This window comes from Capsella rubella, unplaced genomic scaffold (assembly GCF_000375325.1).
Source record: "Capsella rubella cultivar Monte Gargano unplaced genomic scaffold, Caprub1_0 scaffold_5, whole genome shotgun sequence".
In the NCBI taxonomy this organism is placed as follows: domain Eukaryota; kingdom Viridiplantae; phylum Streptophyta; class Magnoliopsida; order Brassicales; family Brassicaceae; genus Capsella; species Capsella rubella.
The window spans coordinates 559,286-581,509 of NW_006238919.1; the positions used below are offsets into that span (position 1 = coordinate 559,286).

The 22,224-nt window shown below is 34.4% G+C and overlaps 6 protein-coding genes and 2 non-coding genes across 10 annotated transcripts; 4 read left to right on the forward strand and 4 right to left on the reverse strand.

Annotated features, from left to right (window-relative positions):
* Nucleotides 1-257: 257 nt before the first annotated feature.
* LOC17886911 (F-box protein PP2-B10) lies at nucleotides 258-1,709 on the reverse strand (the record flags this gene model as incomplete). The annotated part of the gene is given in 6 exon segments (XM_006292410.2): nucleotides 258-515; nucleotides 615-736; nucleotides 1,376-1,417; nucleotides 1,419-1,502; nucleotides 1,505-1,579; nucleotides 1,581-1,709. Coding segments are annotated over 6 exon segments (513 nt in total), but the record flags the coding sequence as incomplete, so codon positions are not given.
* A 413-nt stretch (nucleotides 1,710-2,122) lies between these two features.
* Nucleotides 2,123-4,285, forward strand: LOC17885115. Its single transcript, XM_006291440.2, has 5 exons — nucleotides 2,123-2,284; nucleotides 2,746-3,017; nucleotides 3,128-3,364; nucleotides 3,461-3,678; nucleotides 3,767-4,285. The coding sequence occupies exons 2-5, from the start codon at nucleotides 2,766-2,768 to the stop codon at nucleotides 4,026-4,028; spliced, it is 969 nt and encodes a 322-aa protein (XP_006291502.1). The 5' UTR covers nucleotides 2,123-2,284; nucleotides 2,746-2,765; the 3' UTR covers nucleotides 4,029-4,285.
* A 223-nt stretch (nucleotides 4,286-4,508) lies between these two features.
* LOC111830804 lies at nucleotides 4,509-4,704 on the reverse strand. Its single transcript, XR_002834133.1, has one exon. It is a non-coding gene; the product is annotated as a U2 spliceosomal RNA (small nuclear RNA).
* A 219-nt stretch (nucleotides 4,705-4,923) lies between these two features.
* LOC17885932 (glutathione S-transferase Z1) lies at nucleotides 4,924-7,260 on the forward strand. The gene is made up of 10 exons (XM_023782152.1): nucleotides 4,924-5,036; nucleotides 5,133-5,220; nucleotides 5,330-5,383; nucleotides 5,616-5,701; nucleotides 5,789-5,860; nucleotides 5,975-6,028; nucleotides 6,127-6,208; nucleotides 6,453-6,514; nucleotides 6,613-6,672; nucleotides 6,943-7,260. Exons 1-10 carry the CDS (start codon nucleotides 5,034-5,036, stop codon nucleotides 7,045-7,047), a joined length of 666 nt encoding a protein of 221 aa, XP_023637920.1. The 5' UTR covers nucleotides 4,924-5,033; the 3' UTR covers nucleotides 7,048-7,260.
* Nucleotides 7,261-7,324: 64 nt separating this feature from the next.
* Nucleotides 7,325-7,520, reverse strand: LOC111830799. The gene has a single exon (XR_002834129.1). It is a non-coding gene; the product is annotated as a U2 spliceosomal RNA (small nuclear RNA).
* Nucleotides 7,521-7,642: 122 nt separating this feature from the next.
* LOC17885764 (glutathione S-transferase Z1) lies at nucleotides 7,643-10,203 on the forward strand. Of its 2 annotated transcripts, none has more exons than XM_023782150.1 (10): nucleotides 7,643-7,915; nucleotides 8,025-8,112; nucleotides 8,212-8,268; nucleotides 8,468-8,574; nucleotides 8,668-8,739; nucleotides 8,900-8,953; nucleotides 9,047-9,122; nucleotides 9,391-9,452; nucleotides 9,572-9,631; nucleotides 9,906-10,203. In XM_023782150.1, the coding sequence occupies exons 1-10, from the start codon at nucleotides 7,913-7,915 to the stop codon at nucleotides 10,008-10,010; spliced, it is 684 nt and encodes a 227-aa protein (XP_023637918.1). In that variant the 5' UTR covers nucleotides 7,643-7,912; the 3' UTR covers nucleotides 10,011-10,203. The 2 variants fall into 2 exon arrangements, with proteins under 2 accessions (XP_023637918.1, XP_023637919.1); XM_023782151.1 differs by having other exon boundaries at nucleotides 7,645-7,915; nucleotides 8,489-8,574.
* Nucleotides 10,073-11,291, reverse strand: LOC17885599 (cinnamoyl-CoA reductase 1). The gene is made up of 2 exons (XM_006291448.2): nucleotides 10,774-11,291; nucleotides 10,073-10,686 (listed from the first exon to the last, which is right to left on the reverse strand). Exons 1-2 carry the CDS (start codon nucleotides 11,236-11,238, stop codon nucleotides 10,195-10,197), a joined length of 957 nt encoding a protein of 318 aa, XP_006291510.1. The 5' UTR covers nucleotides 11,239-11,291; the 3' UTR covers nucleotides 10,073-10,194.
* An 87-nt stretch (nucleotides 11,292-11,378) lies between these two features.
* LOC17885939 (uncharacterized protein YacP) lies at nucleotides 11,379-13,701 on the forward strand. Of its 2 annotated transcripts, none has more exons than XM_006291482.2 (10): nucleotides 11,379-11,645; nucleotides 11,992-12,063; nucleotides 12,178-12,302; nucleotides 12,409-12,572; nucleotides 12,686-12,755; nucleotides 12,847-12,901; nucleotides 13,010-13,093; nucleotides 13,171-13,209; nucleotides 13,289-13,335; nucleotides 13,424-13,701. In XM_006291482.2, exons 1-10 carry the CDS (start codon nucleotides 11,484-11,486, stop codon nucleotides 13,530-13,532), a joined length of 927 nt encoding a protein of 308 aa, XP_006291544.1. In that variant the 5' UTR covers nucleotides 11,379-11,483; the 3' UTR covers nucleotides 13,533-13,701. The 2 variants fall into 2 exon arrangements, with proteins under 2 accessions (XP_006291544.1, XP_023637915.1); XM_023782147.1 differs by having other exon boundaries at nucleotides 12,746-12,755.
* The last annotated feature ends 8,523 nt before the right edge of the window (nucleotides 13,702-22,224 follow it).

Here is a 22,224-nt window from a genome sequence, read left to right on the forward strand (position 1 = left end):
ATACCAACAGGGCAACTCTTAACAAAGTAATTTCTACTTAAATTTCCGAGAAATAAGCACGAAACACGTTTGAGTATCTAGAACCATTTCATCACATAAACCCCATTGATACAAGACTAGTAACAGTTAGGTTGATTAGTGTATGGTTTAGAACGTTAATTAGTTTTGGTTTTGGTCTTTTCCTTTTACTATTGGTTTTGAGAGTTTTCCTTTTCCCATTAGAGTTTTAGTATTTACTTTTTATACAATGTTATGTATCATGGCCAATATAAGGGTCTATTACGATTAATAAAGAGGTAAGCCCCAATAATTAAACTTATTCTCTGAGAGAGTAGGCTTAAGAGGGTGCTAAGCTTTAGGTTCATAACACCTATAAACAATTGAAAATGATATTCCGAACTGCTAAGATCACACTGTTCCATTTGATGAACACTATCCTCTTTTCGGAGTAGTATCAATTATAATATGAGGGTAATAATGCACGGTTCCATTTGATGAATACTATCCATTCAAACCTGCACATCACAGGGCAACGTTTCACAGCATCATTATACAATCCCAATGCGTAAATACAACCGAATTAATACAAAAAATGATGAAAAATGAGTACTTACCTATCTTCAGGACTTGGAAACCATTTGAAGAAATGCGGAGGAGTATCACCCTGAATGCTTGATAAGTTCATCGCAGATAACATTATACACCTCTTCCCACTCCTTTTCCCTAACCATATGCTCTTTGGTTTTCAACAAAAATTCCCAAACAATCAGAGAGATTCAGTATCAGCACAATATAGAAACTTCACAGTTACATACACATTGCTCCAAATATAGCAGAAAGCAGAACTTAGTAACTTTATATACCAATTGAAATTTGAATAGCTGAGTGAATTAGAACTGAATCCTACATTGCTAATTTGAACTGAATCAACGAATGTCGAACCAACATACATCGAGAAGCTTCTCTACTTTTTCAAACCTTCACAACACAGGAGGGTAACAATTTTCCAGCATCATCATCATCATCATCATCCCAGTCATTGCAACCAAACTAACGCAGAGATAATGAAAAAAAGAGTACCTAGATTCATGAATTGAAATCCATTCCTAATAGTGAGGTGCATCTTCCCATATGATTGAGAGGCTCATCGCAGATAACAAGATACACCTCTTTCTCTAACCAGATGCTTTTTTATATCCCACAAAATTTCGAAATAATCAGAGAGATTCAGTATCACCATATAGAAACACACAATTGCCACAAAAAAAGCATAAAAAATCTCAAAATAAGTTAGTGCCAAGCCCAAAATTCTCTAATAGAAGCCGATAATTCTATAAACAAACTACAATTCAAAGGGCGAGAGAGCAGGATTTACCTTTTTGCCACCGTCGATTAGAACAGGATCGTTACAGAGATCTGAAATTGAGTTCCTTCTTCGATGAGAAAACTCGCAATGGACGAACCAGAGACTCGAACTCCGCCGGAAGAAACTTCTCCCATATATAATATCTGACTTCACCGCCGATTCAAAGCTTTTCGAAACCGTAAAAGCGACGCACGCATCGCGTGGACTAGTGAAAGGAGATTATGTAAAAAAAAACGTAATCCTCCGGCAAAGAATCTAACGGCGAAGACTTCGAAACGATCTCTCGTCTACCATAGATGCTTGTATTGAATCTTCGTCTTCGTCTCCGTCTCCGTCGAAAGCTTTTTTAGACTGTAAAGAATCTTCTTAAAATCTCAATTTGACAAAAATAATATCTCAGGTCGTACTGTGAATTTACCAGACTACCCTTTGTTTGCGTAACAAGACACGCGTCACTATCTCACGCTCCTTTGTTTTTATGGTCATTATTAGGATTCGTTGGTTAAGGATTTGGTTTGGATATTAATAAAGTCAAGTCAGGTATGCATTATGGTGGTTCAACGGGTGGGAATATTATTACTACTATTATTTTAAAAAACTTTTATAATATGGTCTGACTCGTTATTCCAGAAAAGTAAAGCTTAAGCTAACAAAATATACAATGAAATAAAAAAAATGATAAAAAAGTAAAAGCAACGAAACAAAACTCTTTTTCCTATTTGAATTTCAATTTTTCTGGAAAAAGAATAAACAAAACACAAAACACGCTTCATTGTTTAGAGAAGCAAACGACACTAAAATCTGAGAAACGAAGAAGAACGTGAATCCGCCGCAACAACCTCCCCCACTTTTTCCGACGGCGTACAAGTTTCCTCCGCCGTTAACGCCGTCGTTTACCACCACGAATTGTGAAGTAGTGTGAGATTCGTTAAACCCTAGCTCTACTTTATAAATCCTTGTGATGTTCTTTTTTTTATCTGTGGTTTGGTGATCTTTGGCTAGATTGAGAGATCTAAGTGATTTTTATTGCTCTAGTGCTGTATCTGATTGATTTTGATTTTTTCTTTCCCTTTTTAGCCGTAATCGGAAATTTCTATGTTCGGATAGTTTTTGATTCTCTTTCTAATTTAACTTTACTTCTTCGTTATCGTTTCCTTGTATGTGTTTTTGAAGTTTCTGAAGTTTTTGCTATAGTATGAGTTATAAGCTACGCATCTTTGCTTTCTCCAATTTCTATGGATTTTGATGTCTTGTAGGGTTTGTTTCCAATTTTATTTGATCCGTTTTGGTTCGAATTTTTTATAGAACAGTGATTTTTCTTGTTTTGATGGCTTAGAAATGGTGATTTTGTGTCTCTGATATCAAATTTTGGCTTTCAGTTTAAGATTTTTGAAGACTGATGTCAAACCCATTGAAAGAGTCAAGAGAGGGAATTACAGATTCTGTTGGTCACATGAGGGAAGATAATGAGTATGTTCGGCTTGTTGTGGCTCATGAAGCTGCTGCAGCTGAAACCGTGTTGTCTCTGTCTCAATCAGAGGTGCGGAGTAAGAAACTGATGTGGTGGGTGAAAGCTTTGGGGATATTTGCTGTTGCTCTCCTCCTTACGCTTGTTTTTGGCAAATGGGGAGTTCCATTTGTGTTCCAAAAGGTAATATCTTTTACTCAATATATCAAGTTTCAATGATTTGATTGTTTGTTTATAATGATCCTTGTCACAAACTCTGCTCTTTGGATTGTAATAGTTTGTTTCAATTGAAGGTTCTTATTCCAATTTTGCAATGGGAAGCAACTGCATTTGGCCGTCCTATGCTCGCGATTGTCCTTGTTGTTTCCTTGGCCTTGTTTCCTGTGTTATTGATACCTTCTGGTCCTTCCATGTGGTTAGCTGGGATGATTTTTGGTTATGGTCTAGGTTTTGTTATAATCATGGTTGGAACCACCATTGGCATGGTTCTTCCTTACCTAATTGGGCTTATGTTCCGTGATCGCCTCCATGTACGAACCCCTTACGTCCCTTTTTTTCAAGTCATGGGATGGTTTCTTACAAGATCACTAACTTGTAGATATGATTTGTTATTACTAAAAATGCAGCAATGGTTAAAAAGGTGGCCTCGTCAAGCTGCTGTTCTTAGACTAGCTGCAGAAGGAAGCTGGTTCCATCAATTTAGAGTCGTGGCAATCTTCAGGATTTCCCCATTTCCTTACACGATTTTCAACTACGCAATCGTCGTGACAAGCATGAGATTCTGGCCTTACTTCTTCGGATCCATAGCAGGAATGATACCAGAAGCTTTCATCTACATTTACAGGTCAGTCTTACTCTCCCTGGACTTTTAACAGTTAAAAATCACAAACTTGAAAAACCTAATCCTAAAACTGGATCGGATTCATATGCAGCGGTCGGTTGATCAGAACATTCGCTGATGTGCAATACGGACATCAACGTTTGACAACAGTGGAGATTGTGTACAACGTCATCTCCTTGATAATTGCGGTCGTGACAACTGTAGCTTTCACTGTATACGCGAAAAGAGCTTTGAGAGATCTTCAAAACGCAGAAGCTAATGAAGATGAAGAAGTTCCAGTAAGAAAACAGCCGATATTTGAGATGAAGGATGTTGTTCAACACGAAGAAGATAATAATCGGCGATTGCCTTAACCCAATTAAGTTGACAAGAAGCTATGATAGGTTAAAGAGTAAATAACAAAAAGGGGTAAAGAAAAAGATGTCTGATGTAGTAGGAAAGACTAGTCATGATTGGGATTATAGTAGTGTGCCACTGATTCTAAAAATAAATAAAACAAAGCATTTAGGCTTCAATAGTGCGGTATGAAAATCTGGATGCTCTGTCTATGCGATGTAGGAGTGTATTTCAATACTTCTACTGTTGAAAAGGTTAGTGATCTTGTAAGAAATCATCAAAGCATTACTTAAGCTAAACACAATATTTTTGCAGTTAGGTGCCGTAGCGTCTCAAGTCTAAAATCAAATCGAGGTGTACCGTTTAGACTTTATAGTCTCTTCTTCATTTTGCTACTTAGCCAAGACTTCCGGTTCAATCTGATAATACTAAATCGAGAACAATTTGAAGGCGAAACCGGATACTTATGTTAAAAGTCAGATTGGACTATGTTATTGGCGGGTTGAGCCAGGCCCGTGCAGTAGTGCAACGCATGGGCGACTCGCGAAAGCCGAGATAGCAAGCTATCTTAATAGGCTTTCTCCCTTAAAAAATAGAGTTAATATCGCGTAGGCCGATGGCCCACATACCAGATATTAAACTGATAAGAACAGATACTACACTTGATCTTAGCCAAAAGGCCGAGAAAGGTATGATTTGTATGGTCCATGAAGCTTCTATTATATACACCAAGTCCAAGAGTGATAAATTCATAGTCCAGCGATGTGGGATATAGAAAAACACCAAAACCTTTTCTTTGAACCAAGTTAATAGATTTCCGGTTCAATTTGATATCACTAAACCGAGAACAATTGGATAACAAAACAACAAATTTGATCGTTTTGGTTTTCTCACTGTCGTCTCCGAATTCGCCACTTCTTCTTCGTCTTCAGATATAAATAAATCGGAAGGAGACGCTGAACAAGCTCTATACTCTTAACTGAAGAATCCACGACGAACAACACTACTTCCTAAGAGATTTCATGGTTAATTTTACTAATTTATTTCTATTTATCATCGTCGTCTCTACTGAATCTCCCCGTAAATTTGTTTTTTTTTGCCATTTTCCAAAATTTGATCAGGCGAATTCTGGCGCAGATAAGATAAAGCTCTACTCTTACTGGATAAGCTCGTGTGCTCATCGTGTCCGTATCGCCCTCGCTTTAAAAGGTCTCTCCTTTATGATTTTGCTGTCGTCATTTTTGTGAAGAGAACAAAAGAGTGTTGTCGTTTATTATTTGATCTCAAAATTTGAATTCTTGTTCGATTGTTTTCTTAGGGATTGATTATGAGTATATACCAGTGAAGCTCAAAGGGAATCAGTTCGATCCAGGTACGTAGTTTTCCAGTTTTACTTGCTTTTGAATCTGATTCAAAGTTATAATGAACTTGATTGAAGTGGATGAGAATGTGTGGAATGAGAGGTGTTAGTGTCGGATTAATTGCTTTTGATTCGGATTCAAGGTTATAGAGAACTTATTAAAATAAAGTGCAGAAGCTCGTTTACAGAATTTACTGCTAAATGGTTTCTTATGGTACAAATTTTTATCGTTTTGTTCCTCGAGATTTCAAGAAGATCAATCCAATGGGTACTGTACCAGCGCTTGTTGATGGAGGTGTTGTCATTAATGATTCTTTTGCCATTATAATGGTCAGTAACACTGCCTTGGAAGTTTGCTTTCTTTGTGGTTTTGTAACATTTCATCAATCTTGAGTTTTGTGGGTTTTTAATTGACAGTATCTGGATGAGAAGTATCCTGAGCCACCTCTGTTACCTCTTGACCTCCATAAAAGGGCCGTTAATTTCCAGGTACTTCAAAGTTTTTATCTTCTGTTACTTCGGTCAAGTCTCGGTTTCTTTCTTTGAATTATGCTTAGACTGTCCTGCTTCCCACTCTGATGCACTGTTATTTGTATATTTCAGGCGATGAGTATTGTCTTGTCTGGCATACAGCCTCATCAAAATATGGGTGTTATTGTGAGTACATTGAGATTGACATTAAAATCTTAGATTCTATCTTTGTGGGTAGGGTACTAGATAAAGCAAACCTAGTTACATTTTTCAGTTTTGTACAGAGGTATATCGAGGAAAAGGTAAAGATAAATGCGGAGGAGAAAACTATTTGGGTGGAAAACGCTATCACAAAAGGATTTACAGGTATGGGATCTCAAATCTACCATATCTCAGTGCCATAGGATTGGTGTAATCAAGAACCAAGACTTATGTTGAATGGTTTTGGTTGATACTATGCTGGATGGTGCGATAGTTTTACTCAGTTCTCAGTTGAACATATCCATCCTTTATGCTTACTACCATCATCTCTTTGATGTTTACTGTTACCACTTGCTGCCTTTACAAGGTTTACACTTACCAATCTAATTATCTTTCATTTCTCTTTCAGCTCTCGAGAAACTGTTGGTGAGTTGCGCGGGTAAACATGCGACTGGTGATGAAATTTACCTGGTACACAGTTCTAATGTTTCTCAATTTTCTCTATGGTATCCTCTTCCTACAATCCATTAAGTAGACAAGTGTTAACGCCGTGAAGCATTGTTTTGCAGGCTGATCTCTTTCTAGCACCACAGATTCATGCGGCAATCAACAGATTCCAGATTAACATGGTACTTTTCCTTCTCTAAACTCTTCCCTCGGTACACGAATTCATTTCAGTTCTAGATTTTTGTGTAATATATATCTCTAAATTCCTGGAGATGAGTTTTATGGCAGCATGAATTATAAAATTAACTCTCACAGTTTCACACTCACAGATACAAAGATAGTCTTTTTGTAGTAACATAGACGAAGTTCTCAGTGTCTCAACTCTTAACTTCTCCCTCGCATCACTTGATTTCTATTCCACAATTTGTATAACATGTTTTTCTCTTGTATAGGAACCTTACCCGACTCTTGCAAAGTGTTACGAGTCATACAACGAACTGCCTGCATTTCAAAATACTGTCCCAGAGAAGCAGCCAGATGCTCCTTCCACCATATGATTCTGTGAATCGTAAGCTACTCTCAGCTCAATAAAACCTCATAGTCAACAACAAAAATGATGATAATAATACCTTGTACTGGTATATATATGTATCATATAAACCAGTTTACTTCTTAGTTGCTCCACTTGTATTATACAAATTAAGGTCTGAGAGTTGAAAATTTGCAAAAATAACTCCTAAATTCTAATAATCGGCGTTTAGTGTGCAACTGATTCCAGTGTTAATTACAACTTTTGGTTTTTCAGTTTAATAAAATTATTGGACTATGATAATGGCGGGTTGAGCCAGGCCCGTGCAATAGTGCAACGCATGGGCGACTCGTGAAAGCCCAGATAGCAAGCTATCTTAACGGGCTTTCTCCCTTAAAAAATAGAGTTAATATCGTGTAGGCCGATGGCCCACGTACCAGATATTAAACTGATAAGAACAGATACTACACTTGATCTTAGCCAAAAGGCCGAGAAAGGTATGAATTGTTCGGTCCATCAAGCTTCTGTTATATACACCAAGTCCAAGAGTGATAAATTCGTAGTCGAGCGATGTGGGATATAACAAAAACACCAAAACCTTTTCATCTTTTCTTTTTTTTTTTCGTCCCTTTTCATCTTTTCTTCCTGTAATTAATTGCCATAAAGACTATTATAAACAATTCCGTCGCATAAGTGTGTTTTTGTCATTTTGACACCAAAAGACAAATTCGATCGTTTTGTTTTTCACACTGTCGTCTCCAAATTCGCCACTTCTTCTTCTTCTTCTTCTTCTTCTTCTTCTTCTTCTTTCTCTATACAATACAAATAAATTGGAAGGAGAAGCTCTCAACGAAGAATCTGCTTAGAACAACAGTTCCTTCACGAAAGATTTCATGGTTAATTTTACAAATCTCTTTCTCTCTTTCTATCTTAGTTTATAATCATCGTCTCCACTCAATTTCCCCGTTATCTGATTTTTTTTGCCTTTTTCCAAAATTTGATCAGGCGAATTCTGGCGCAGAGAAGTTGAAGCTCTATTCTTACTGGAGAAGCTCGTGTGCTCATCGCGTCCGTATCGCCCTCACTTTAAAAGGTCTCCTCTATGATTTTTGCTGTCGTCATTTTTGTGAACAGAACAATAGAGTTGTTATTGTATGATCTGAAATTTGGATTCTTGTTTGATTGTTTTCAGGGATTGATTATGAGTATATACCAGTGAACTTGCTCAAAGGGGATCAATTCGATCCAGGTACGTAGATTTCCCAGTTTTTTACTTGCTTTTGATTCCGATTCTTGGTTATAATGAACTTGGTTGAACTAGATGAGAATGTGTGGAATGAGAGGTGTGATTATGAGCCTTTTATAGCTAGAGAACTTGATTGAAATAAAGTTTAGAAGCTTTGAGTCATTAACAGATTATACTGCTAACTGGTTTCTTATGGTAAAAGTTTATCGTTTTGATTCTCGAGATTTCAAGAAAATCAATCCAATGGGTACTGTACCAGCGCTTGTTGATGGAGGTGTTGTCATTAATGATTCTTTTGCCATTATAATGGTCAGTAATACTGCCTTGGAGGTTTTCTTTGCTTGTGGTTTTGTAACATTTCATCAATCTTGAGTTTTGTGGGTTTTTTAATTGACATGACAGTATCTGGATGAGAAGTATCCTGAGCCACCTCTGTTACCTCGTGACCTCCATAAGCGGGCGGTTAATTACCAGGTATTTCAGTCTTCTGTTATTTCGGTTAAATCTTGGCTTCTCGGTTTCTTTCTTTGACTCCTGCTTTGTTACATGTGTTACCATTAAGCCATTAACAATTCCAGCTTAGATTGTCCTGCTTCATACACTGATTGATGCATTCTCACTTTGTATATTTCAGGCAATGAGTATTGTCTTGTCTGGCATACAGCCTCATCAAAATCTGGCTGTTATTGTAAGGACATGCGTTTGATGTCAATTTCTCAGATTCTACAGTTGGAAGTTCAAGATAGAGTAAATTTAGTTATTTTTTTCTCCTGATTAACAGAGGTATATCGAGGAGAAGGTAAATGCGGAGGAGAAAACTTCTTGGGTTAATAACGCTATCAATAAAGGGTTCACAGGTGTGTGGTCTCTAATGTATCCTTATCCATTCTTCATGGAATATAAGTAAGATACGGAAACGTAATCAAGAACCAAGACAACGTTGTAAGTAGTTGATATACTGTGGTAGAAGTGTATGAAAATCTTCTCACTTCTCTGTTAATCATATCCAAGTTCTTATGCTTGGTAGTACCTAATTGGTACCATTCACCTCTTTAATGTTTCTGTTATTGTTTGCTGCCTTGAGGCTTTACTGACCTCTGTAATAATGTCTCATTTCTCTTTCAGCTCTCGAGAAGCTATTGGTGAGTTGCGCTGGGAAACATGCCACTGGTGATGAAATTTACCTGGTATACTACTCTAAATCTCTCTGGACTTAAGAAATACTTCAGTGATTCTTTTGTCACTACCCTTATTATAAAGCTGTAAGTGGTCAAAGTGTTAAAAGCCATGAAGCATTACTTGGCAGGCTGATCTCTTTCTAGCACCACAGATCCATGGAGCAATCAACAGATTCCAGATAAACATGGTATTTTTCCTTCTTTAAACTATGTTTCCACTACCTTACATTGTTTCAGGTCCAGAAACTTTTGCATACTAGATCCCCAAGCGCCTTTGAATCCTGGATTAGTTTTGCTGTAGCATGAATCATATGTTATCTCTGTCTCACACTCACCTATACAAAGATAGTCCTATTATAGTAACATAGACAAATCCTCAGTTTGTTAATTTCTCGTCCATCAGCTGGTTTTAACTTCTACAATTTGGTAAACCGTGTTCTTCTTTTGTATGGATTTCCACAGGAACCTTACCCAACTCTTGCAAAGTGTTACGAGTCATACAATGATCTTCCTGTTTTTCAAAATGCTCTCCCAGAGAAGCAGCCAGATGCTCCTTCCACCATCTGATTCCGTGAACCATAAGCTACTCTCTCAGCTCAATAAAACCGCGTAGTCAACAACAACAATGATGATAATAATACCTTGTACTTATATATGTATCATAAAAACAAGTTTACTTCTTAGCTCCTCTACTTGTATTATACAATAAAGGTCACAGACATTGAAATTTGCAAAGATAACATATAAATTCTTAGAGGAAGCCTTTGTCTTTAAGACTCTGGACCGTCTCCTTAACCGCATCTTCCACATCAGTAAAATTCAGACCGAGCTCAATCAATCTCTTAGCCGCGTCATCACAAGACGTAAGCCCGGGTTGAGTTTCTTTATCAAACTTGTGAATAGAAAACTCAGGGAAGAGTTTGGACACAAGAGCAGCAAACTCACTGAACTGATAAATCCCATTAGTGCATAGAAACCGACCAGAAGCTTCAGGTTTTTCGAATAGCATCACTTGACCTTTAGCCACATCTCTCACATGCACCACACCAAGCCAGTGATACTCTTGCGTCTCGGTGGAGCCTTGTAAAAGCTGTAGCAAAACGGCACAGCTTGCGTTTAGGTTCGGTTGCAGAAGTGGTCCGAGACATGTTGATGGATGGATCGTGACAATGTTGGTTCCATGCTTCTCCGAAAATTCCCAAGCTGCTTTCTCAGCTAATGTCTTCGATATTGGATACCATTTCTAAAAATCGAAATTATACACAAATTGTTACAAATATCACCAAAACATTATTGTAATAAATAAATTATAAACCGAGATTTAACGAACCTGCATCGACTTGCAATACTCGAGATCGGTCCACGAGGACTCATCAACGGGGACACTTCCCGGCCAACTAGGGTTAGGAACCAAAGCGGAGATAGATGAAGTGATCACCACGCGTCTCACATTAAACCTCTTTGCAGCTTCCAACACATTGATAGTTCCCTTAACCGCTGGTTCGACCAGCTCCTTCTCTGGATTCACCGGTGGATCCAACGTACAAGGTGACGCCACGTGGAATACTCCAGTACATCCATCAATAGCTCTGGAGATTGCGTCGGAGTCTAAGAGATCCGCTTCGAAGATCTTGATCTTAGATTCGGATCCGGGTAGATTGAGGAGATGAGTCGGGTCGGATCCTGGGTAAATCGAAGCGTGGATTTTGGTGTAACCTTTCTCAACCAACGTTCGGATTATCCAAGATCCGATGAAACCATTAGCTCCGGTCACACACACTGTCTCCTTCGCCATTGATGATCTTTAAACGCTCACAAAGATTTGATTTTTTCTCTCTCTTACATAAGTTTTTTTTAGAAGATAGGAAATAAAAACACTTCTTGCAGTAAAAAAGGATCCTTTTTTTTTACTTGAAATAAAAATTTGATTTTTTTTAGAAGATATAATGCGTTGATAAAAAACCATAACGTTGACATGATATTATCCACTAGTTGAGTTACATAAGACTTTTCGTGACGAATGAAAACACTAGTCAATAGATGAAAACCGCCGGAGCGCCGCCGCATAGAGGTGGTTCCTCCTCCTCCTCCGCCGCTTACTTTTCTCGGTCTTCATCTTCTTGCTCCTCCGATAGCTGTAGAGTTTTGGTGGTGAAGATGGGAGGAGGAAAAAGCAAGAAGCCTCAATCTTCTTCTTTTAAGGTCCATACACGATACACATTTATGTAAAGGTTTCGTCTTTGAGAATTAAAAAGTGTCTTTTTACTCTAATATGAACTGGGAATTCCTGAGAATTTTAATTGGTGTTAACATTAAGATCTATTATTGGAATTATGAATATGATGGAGATATCCATATGAGCATTTCACATTCATTGATTTGATCTTGTATGATTAATAATGTTGATAGGTTTGTATGAATTCTGCAATTCTCAGTTTGGTTCCTTTTAGAGATTCTCTAGCATGAGTACCATCGGAGTTAGATAAATATGATGAATGTTTATTGAGCATTTTGCAACCATTGATTTGATTTTGGTTTTTGATAGCAGGATTCAGAGCCAGAACCACCTAGAATCAAATCCAACGTTAAGCATAACTTGCAGCTTCTGAAGTTATGGAAGGCATGTAGGAGTGTGATATTTTTGTTTCACTACTACTATGTAATAAAGTCTAAGCATTAGTGTTCAAGGAGTTTTCTAAATTCTAATCTTTGGAATTGTGTGATATATATGTAGGAGTTTCAGAGCAGAGGATCTGGCATGGCTAAGCCAGCGACTAGTTACAGGAAGAAGAAAGCAGAGAAAGATGAGTTACCGGATGATAGCGAGCTCTACCGGGATCCTACAAATACGCTTTACTAGTAATTACACACTATTTTTTAAGTTTCTCATTTACCTGTTTCAAGAATGACTTTTGAGGTTTGAAATTCTAAGGAATGTTTGTGTTCCCTGAAAGCGGTTTTACAGCACGAATCAGGGTCTATTGGACGATGCAGTTCCTGTTTTGCTTGTTGATGGTTATAATGTGTGTGGATATTGGATGAAGCTGAAGAAACATTTCATGAAAGGAAGGCTTGACGTTGCTCGGCAGAAGTTAGTTGATGAACTTGTGTCCTTCAGTATGGTTAAAGGTACAACCCTTGGAATAATTTAAAGTTGATTTCATCTATGGCTCAGTTTGGCTAAGGCCACAATTTGAGTTGACATTTTTGATATGCCACAATTTGAATTTAATTTGTTGTAGAGGTTAAGGTAGTGGTTGTGTTTGATGCTCTCATGTCTGGTCTCCCTACTCACAAGGAAGACTTTGCAGGGTACAGTCATTTGGCCCTTGTCTGACTTAATAGTTGTTTTCATATCCTTATTTACTTTAACAACTAAAAAAGGTTTCTCCTTTTTTGCCAGTGTTGATGTGATTTTCTCAGGAGAAACTTGCGCTGACGCTTGGATTGAAAAGGAGGCAAGGAAATATGATTTCTTTTCGTCGAAGGGTTCAAACAGACGGGTTTTCTGGAATCATCATCGATGTTTCATCATTTCTGATAAGATTTGTGAATTAAATTGATAGGTGGTTGCTTTGAGAGAAGATGGATGCCCCAAGGTTTGGGTTGTAACATCTGATGTTTGTCAACAACAAGCAGCTCATGGAGCGGTATTGCCCATCATATTGATGTAAAAAATCGTTATGCTCATATCTTGTTTTTGATATGGGTGACTAATTCTTGACAGGGAGCTTATATTTGGAGTAGCAAGGCACTGGTTTCTGAGGTATGATCACCAAATCAGTTGCCTTTTTCGATATTTGTGATTTGAGTTTCATGTGATCTTGTGAAACATCATATTGTAGATCAAATCAATGCATAAAGAGGTTGAGAGAATGATGCAAGAAACAAGGTACATTGGAAACTTTTGTGTTTTTAAATTCTGCAGTTGGAGCTAACCCGAAAAAACTGAGAAAACTCTTGACTACTTTTTTTTACAGGTCAACATCTTTCCAAGGGAGATTGCTGAAACACAATCTTGATTCTGAAGTCGTTGATGCTCTTAAAGATCTAAGAGACAAATTATCAGAAAACGAAACAAAGAGATGACAAAGATCAATCCAGATTATAATTAGGCTCAGAGAGAGAGAGAGAGAGAGCTCAAAGTGTATGTTGTTGTATCTTCTAGATTTGTCTTCTTTGGTCCAAATGTTTTACTTATGTACAGATCATTTTTAACACTAAAATTTATTAGTGATTTTACTTGCGACTTGTGATCTCTCTATCTCTCAAGTTCTACTGACGCAAGCTAAACTTGACAGAATTATCTTTCTTACTTTTTGTTGATCTTACACTGACACTACACATTTTAACCATTGAATTCTTCACAACTCAACTTAGTCTCATATTGATTTTAATGCTAGCATCTGCAGCTCATCATCTGAAGCTACTTCACAATGTTAATATTCAACTCATCTTTCACTTTTCTCATTTATAATGTTTTATTGGTTCTGTTTGGGAGAAGGACTTTGTGAGTTAGTTGCTTGTTGTTGAATGGAGTCTTCTCAAATTGCCGCCTTCTGCAACTGTGGACAATATAAATCTATTTTTCTTTGTGGCATTGTTGAAAAAAAGAAAAACTGAGAAAATTGGTTAGAAATTTGATAAACTCATGGAGATTCAAGTTTAAAACAGTGAGTACTTTAGCGGGCTTGAAAAGGAGTTGTGAGTTGGATACAATTGCTAAGCTATGAAAGAGTATATTTCAGGAGAAAGAGACATATGATTGAAGCTGAGAAGAGTGTGCAAGGCACATGAGTTTAGCTGGAGGTGGTGACGAACTTGTAACATAAAAGGAAGTTTTGGCTTGAGAGGAAGCAGAATAAGAAATGGGGCATGTGAATTGTGAGAGTGACCAGTCGCCATTAGACAGAGTGTGGAGGATAGAATCTGAGGAATGCAAAGATTCTACACTCAAAAAAATGTTCTTTTGTTCTTGTTAATTAGTTTATTGTTGTTAATGTACTTCTTATTGAATTGTTGTGTACAAAAGAGTATTGAGAAGAAGCAATAAACATTGTTTACATTGTTGTCGGATTATCTTGGATAAGCAATAATATGAGAGAGGTTGAGTAGTGTTAAAAAGCTTATCAAAAGTTCTGCAAGTTAGAGATGCATTACTGACTCAAGTGAAACCTGAGTGGACTTTTGAAGTCACTAATAATCACCTTGAATGAGGAATTTCCACGGCTTTATATATCTTTTCGTGGAGTATAAATCAGAAAACGTTCCAGAGAGGTCACAGAGAGTAAAAGTCAAAATATTTAGTCGTCATGTATCCATGAGGAAAACAAAGAATGCACATGATTATGTTGTAAATTCAACATATAGGTTATAGTTAGATTTTACTAATGTAAAACTCTATAACTCTTTTCTTCTAAGGTAGGCAACCCACTAATGGAACCGATTTTAACTTAAATTTTGGTAGCAAAAATAGTATAGTTTTTTCATATGTTTTGCTTATATCTTCAAAATTATACATATATATATATAATATTGATAGAGCTGTACTAAACATAATTATCATTAAACTTATTAAAGAAACTTAATGATCATAAAACCTATTAAAGAAACTTAATTATCATTAACGTTGATTCATCTTTTCTAATACACTAAAGGAGAAATACATACAAAAATCAAAACAACATGTCAAAATTCCTTGATTATTATCTAGTTTTCGTTTTACTTCTATATATTATTTCCAAGACTCGTTGACTTTCACAAGAAGATATATATATATATATATATAAACAAAGAGGTCCGTGAAAGATTTCAATAATACACAAAAATACATGAATCCATATATATAAGCTATATATACACAGAAACAAAACTTAAAAATTTGTCGTTTAGAACACGTTGACTTTTCCATAAGAAACTTCCATAGAAACACGTGTATAGACAAAGTTACACACACGTAGATTATCATGACAGAACAGAACAGAAAGATGGATTGTACGAAAGAAGTGACGATAAACAGAGAATAATAGATCCAAAAAGAACATGGAAAAACATTACAAGAGAAACAAAATTTATATAATAGAAAAAAAAAAAACAAGAGAAAAGTTGTAATTATTTTGGTGATAATTAATTACTAGATTTTAAGTCAACGGAAGAAACGGACGAAGAGATTCACGAGATATCGGCCTTATCATTTAATCTTTTTTGTCCTACAAAGAGACATCTCTTTTTATTTCATGGCCCGACTTCTCCGACCATATATATATGTCCTAGCTAGCTAATAGTACACTTATTTATTTTCAGTCTAATGGTTTCTAACAAACTTATTGAACTATGCTCATATTCAAATCCTTGAGAATGTTTACCATATATCAATGCAAACAAACATATTGAATAGAGAGATAAGAGATCTTCACACACTCAAAACTCAATCTAGGTGTTTTTAAATAAAAAAACTATACATAGTCTCATAAGATAAATGTATGTGTTTGTGTCGATCCTAATGAAAACTAACTAAGATAATATCGTAAGGTCCCCCCCTACCTCGAGCGTGATTCTTGGAAAAAGAACAATCTAGAGCAGAAAATGCGTATAGGAATAAAGAACACTCAACGAGAAAGAAGTTTTGGTTTGTTGTTATTAAAAGAATGGGAAAGAACACAGTACATATCTAGTAGATATGTGTAATCAAATTGATGAAGTCAGAGAGTCAACGGAGTGTCAGAGTCGAGTCCTGGGTCCGTCTCTAGTCAGAGAGTCAAGCATATTTGACCCCATCGTCATTTATATCCGACGGTGCTTGTGGGGGCTCTTGTCTTGTTGTCTACCTTAGCTATCGTCTGGTTTAGATCCTCTCACGTTCTCGTACGTCATTTATCCATTTTCATGACGCCAACAACGCTCACATTCTCGTTTTCTAACTCTCAGTCTCGTGCTGTCGGGTGTCGACAGTTTTACACAACCAAACCAATGGACTATAAAAAAACATTAATAACATGGTGCAGTTTGTTTTTATTGTTCGATTGGATTCAAGTTTTTTTGCCATCTGAAATTTTTATATGTATAACATGATTTCGTGTACATGTTACGCGCAACTAAAAGTGAAACAACTATATACAATTATTCATCAATGTATTCTTACGTTATAAATATAAAAGTGAGAGTCCATTTCATCAATTCACTAATCAATTCTATCGAATTTATATTGATACGAACATTAATTGTCGCAGTCGATCTCTTATAACGTTCAATAATGTCTCATTATAGAGACTTCAGCTCTCGAATCTCTCCACGAGGTTATGCATGCTGCCTGGTCGGTCCAAACAAAATCTTGAGCTCATAAAGATTCTTCTTTGTATATGAAAATATCGTAAACTGTCAACAAGCATTTTGTTTGAAGGTCTGGATTAATTAGTTGTAGAAGAGATGCGACATATATAGTCATTTTCGTGCATTAAGTTTTGTCCCCACAATTAAAATTTATTTTATAAAAAAGTTAGAATTTGTAATTTTGTGTAAGTGACGACAAATCATTCTGCGATCAACTTGTGGCTGCATTATTGGTTGGGCGGTCCATACAACACACACATAAGCAGAAGATAAACATAAAATTGTACGTCGGTCTTATTCTTCCATGCAATTTGGTCGGTTTTCTCCTATGGCCATCTCTCAGAAACCCCATATTTTGGTTTGTTTATTTAATTCTGGCCATACCATTTTTTCACTCCCTATCAAAATCATAGTAATAATAATTAAAAAATCTACAATTGAGGTTTATATTATTTTACTTTTGGCCATATCACTGTTCATTTGACAACATTCTTACCGTAATCAGTACATTTGTTTGTTTTGAGGCCCAAAATTGTATTGTCAATCTTTAAAACTTAGAAGTAAATATAATTAACACAACTTATATACAAAAAACATCAACATGTCCTAGCAAAACATAACCACTTAGTGTAAACTATTCAGCAAAGCGGCAAGAAAATAGTGATATGAAGAGATTGTATAGATACTGCTTTACCTTGATGAAAGAAAACACACACAAAAATATTATCACATTATTTTTTTAGCTTCAAAGATATTTGTATACGCGTGAGAAAGAAATAGTTTATGATAATTATATAATTGCTGTATTGTATGTCCGGTCATACCTTAATTTACTTTTCCTCCTATCATTTTCTAACAACTTGCAAAAATATCTTATCAATCAAACACGACGATGCCTTTGTTGTATTCATAAGCCGGCTCATCATGATATAAGATGTTGGCGTCACCTATTGCTCCATATTTATACAGCATATATATATATATTTTTTTTCTTCTAAGAATATAGATTATTTGTTTTTTTTTGTCAAGGTGCATTATATATGTTTAATTGTCAAGGTGCATTATATATGTTTAATTGTCAAGGTGCATTATATATGTTTAATTTTGGTGGCTGTAAATTTATTCTAGTTTGTAAATTCTTTTGCTTGAGAAGATGACGAGCATTTAAGGAAGCATTTCGTTATTTTAAATGAGTCATTTATGAAACTTTCAAAATCATTTGACGAATCGGTAATTCTTGTATGGGACGTAACTATTCATAACTCTTATGGAGGAATATTTTTATTTTATTTTAGTTTTGGATATGGAAACCAAAATTGTGGGATATGCGAACAAAAATATGAAAGTGAAATGGGATATCTAGAAAAAGATATTTTAAATTAATACATAAAAATACAAACAATTGAGTAAATGCAAAAAGAGCCAAAAGAAAGGGTTGACAACCGCCAAGATGGCCAAGTCCACGAAATGTCTGTGGCTCCCAAAACATGATTTTGTGTATAAAAGTTTAAACGATATATAATTTTTTTTTACATAAATACTTATATAATACTTCATAAAATTAGAATTGACATATTTCTACCCGAACGAAGAGTCAATATCATGTATTTACTTGAATAAATATTTAGGTATATATAAACATGTAATTGAAAATTTAACTGCTAATAGAACTAGCATGTAAATATATAAATTCATTGTAGATATTAAAACAAATAAAGTCTTTTACAACTTCATTGTAAGTTGATTACTAGGTGATGCTTATAATGTGATTATACTGAACATCAAAAGACTTTATCTAAACACCTATGAAGAAACAGTAAGGGAACTATGAAGAAAAATCAGTTCCTGTTCTAGATTACTAGCTAGATATTTTCCGACTACGTACGTGTGAGTGAGACCAGGACCAAAATAAACCAATCACGAGAAAAAATATAGACTTCTTGATATAGTCATGGTTCAACCAACAAAACCTGAATATGAATTATTATTATTATAGTTGAAAATGTATGTTTAATTACAACATTCTAGTAAGAGAGACTTTGAAAGTGAAGGATGATACTCAATTATATAAATCTTGATGCATCGCTAGTAAATAATATTGTGATGAAGGGTCAATATATATTAAAAGTTTGACTACTAATATAGTATTTTTTTTAAGAATGAAGTTGGTGGATTAAATTAACGTATTATAAATTATTTAACTAGAAAATTTGGATGACCAATGCAATAGTGTTGATGGTTAACCAAATAAAAATCACACACAAGAATGTGAAAGGTACGAATCTTGATTTGGAGAGCATATATTTTATACATATGCGTGCATGTGTGTCACTGGAATCTAGATACATCCCAAAAAAAAAACAAATCTGAAATATATTTTAAAAATAATTGCGAAAGAGAAGGGTCCATAATTATAAGAGTGTGACTATTATACTAATATGATAATGAAGTTGGTGGAATAATGAAATACTAAAGTTCAATTATTTCTTGTAAAAGTAAACTAAATATCACCTAACTACAAATATTGATGACCAATGAGATTGTATTGATTAGTTGTCTAACCAAATCCAATTAAATTCTATTCTGGGAAAAAAAGAGAATTCGATTATTGGTTAAAAGTGTTATTTTAGTTAGGAAAAGACTTTTGAGAGTGATCGCATAAGACTTTTAGGGTTCTTATTTACTTAACCAGTTCTAGTATCATCTTTCAATAATCCTTAAATTCTAGTTCTCGAACCCGCTTTAATCTTTTTTGTTTCATATTACAATTGATGTATATGCTAATAAGGGTGTGATTGGTAAGATTATGATATAAGGTGTTAACGATGACAGACACCAAGAAGCCACGGCCCCATTTCATTTTATGTTATTGCATTGTGTCTTCCAGAGTTAGAGGCCATTAAAGATTTGGATATCAAATTCGAAATTTTTAATAAAATCAAAATTCTGAAATTCTCTTTCACTTTCTCACTCACAAAATAATGAAAAACTGCAAGAATGGTGTAAATAAGGGGGACACACATTCTGTCAAATGAGCATATACATATATATATATATCCAAAATACATAAAATGAGTAAACGAAAAAAAAAAATACAATCTACTCTGTTATATTATAATCAAACCATGAAATATAAGTTAATACATTGGCATCAATTAACAGAAATACATGTTAACTCAAATTAAATATTAAAAATATGTATAATTGTGGAAATCAAATTTTAAAAATAGATTTTATGGATTTCAGAAATGATAAACATCATCGTCTGGTAGATATAATTCTCGCCACCCTACTTGCTGCCCCCTAGCCAAAAGCCAAAGAAGAGTCGTTTGCATTAACTATGAATTAGCTTAATCTTTTTTTAAAGCTCTCTCTCAGATGTGTAATTCCTTATTTCTATTCCTTTTATATTTTTAGGCGTAGCAATATTCCATGTTTATGACTCAATGTATAAATTAAATGGGTATATTCTCTTTCTAATAAGAAAAACTGAAACTATAAATTTATGCAAATTAAATTGGTATAGACATATATACTGAAAAATATGTAAAACTACTGGTTACTATTTTAGTACCCCTTATTTTACAATTTCTAGTTAAAAATAAAAAATTTGTTGTGTTTTAAATGTAAAGAACAAAATTATTTCAACTAGGTTATCTTTACTAAGATTCAAATTAGCAGCTAAAAAAGTTCATTTTCTGATATCACAAATGGTCTAATAATGGTTTGTTGAATTGTTTACTTAACTATTTTTTTTTTTTTTAATTTATACTCTTTCTACGTAGTTCCATAAGCTTTGGTCCGCACGCGACATCCATATAGAAAAGGTCTATTTACACTGAGTTCAAGCCAATGAAATTTGTTGTGAATGAGATACATGCATTCACGGATTTCTTATGAATTGAAACATTTGAACACTATAAAAAATGAATAAAAAGAAAGAAGAAGAAAAAGAAACATTTTAAAACTTTTTAAAAAATAATATATATATATATATATATAAAGTCATTAAAACGTAGAGTAAGGTTTCCAGAAACCCCACTCTCGTTTCATAGAAGCCCCACTACCACCTCTCTTTCATTCATTCCCTCATTTACGTTTATATACTTTCTTTAATTCATTTTTCTATATTTTTTCAAACTTAACGTATAATATTTCTACTTAATCTATTTTTATATCTAGAACTTATAGATATTACAGTTTGACTAGAGCTTTTAGCTAGCTCAGTTAGTTATATACGCATATGCCGCTACGTACGATCGCCAATTTTCGTGAAGTCATAACATATATTTAAACTCTGATGTTTATGACAACTAGATTAGAGTTAGACTATATATTATGCATGGATACATTCTAGAATATATTTTTTTTAAAAACTTTCGAAAGGTATATATATATGTTGGGTATAGCCGTAGAGGGTTTAACCACCGTTTAGTTTGGCTAAATCACTTAGTATATATTATGTGTTACAACATATGAATACAATATCTAAATAACATATATATATATATATATGTACTGTAATTTAAGTTCAGCTTCTTACTGATAAGTTACAGAAACATGGAGAGCGTTGGCATAGAAAAAAAAACATGGTCAGTTTGTTTTGTGTTCATAATTGTAGAAATAATATCATGTAATGAAGATATGGTGGGCCAAATATATATCATTTTAAAAATATAGCAAACAATAATAAAAGAACGTTCGTGAAGCATATGAAAAACACGTAAATATATTTATGACGAGTGACATAGTAAATCATACGTGATATAATCATTTAATTAGTAATATAGGTCACCAATCAGAAAATGATCTGGTCTCAAATATGAATATCCAATACTACAATTAGTCTTTCCTATAACAATGAATTATTATATATGGAACCTTAATCGCTACGATTCAACTTCTTTTGTAATAAATTTGATCAAAACCCAAAAACATAATATAGACCATTTATACATATTGTGCATTGAATCAACTTAATTTGTTTCTAAAGTTGACGTGCGGTAGTGCATGACTAAGAAAACAATAATTTTTTTGCCCCAAAAAACCCCATAAAGAATGATATTTTCTAGTATTTATCATATCTTCAGACTTATAATAGTCTATAATTTTGATTTATATTCAAATTATAGCCATTAATATACATTAATTATTATTTCCAAAAGAATATAATTTAGTAGTAACCATGTTTTTATTTTATTTTAAGATTAATAATCCAAATATTATATATATAATAAAATATGAAATTTTCATTTTTATTGTGTTAAAAACAACAATCATTATATATTCTAAAACTATAGTATTTGGAAATAAAATAAAAAAATATTCTAAAGAATATTTAAAATATCAGTATATAATATTTGTAAAACAACTAGATATATATACTTTTTTGATGATAGAAACTAGAAATGGAGAGTGAGAGAAAGGTCCAAAGGCACGGCTAAGAAAACAA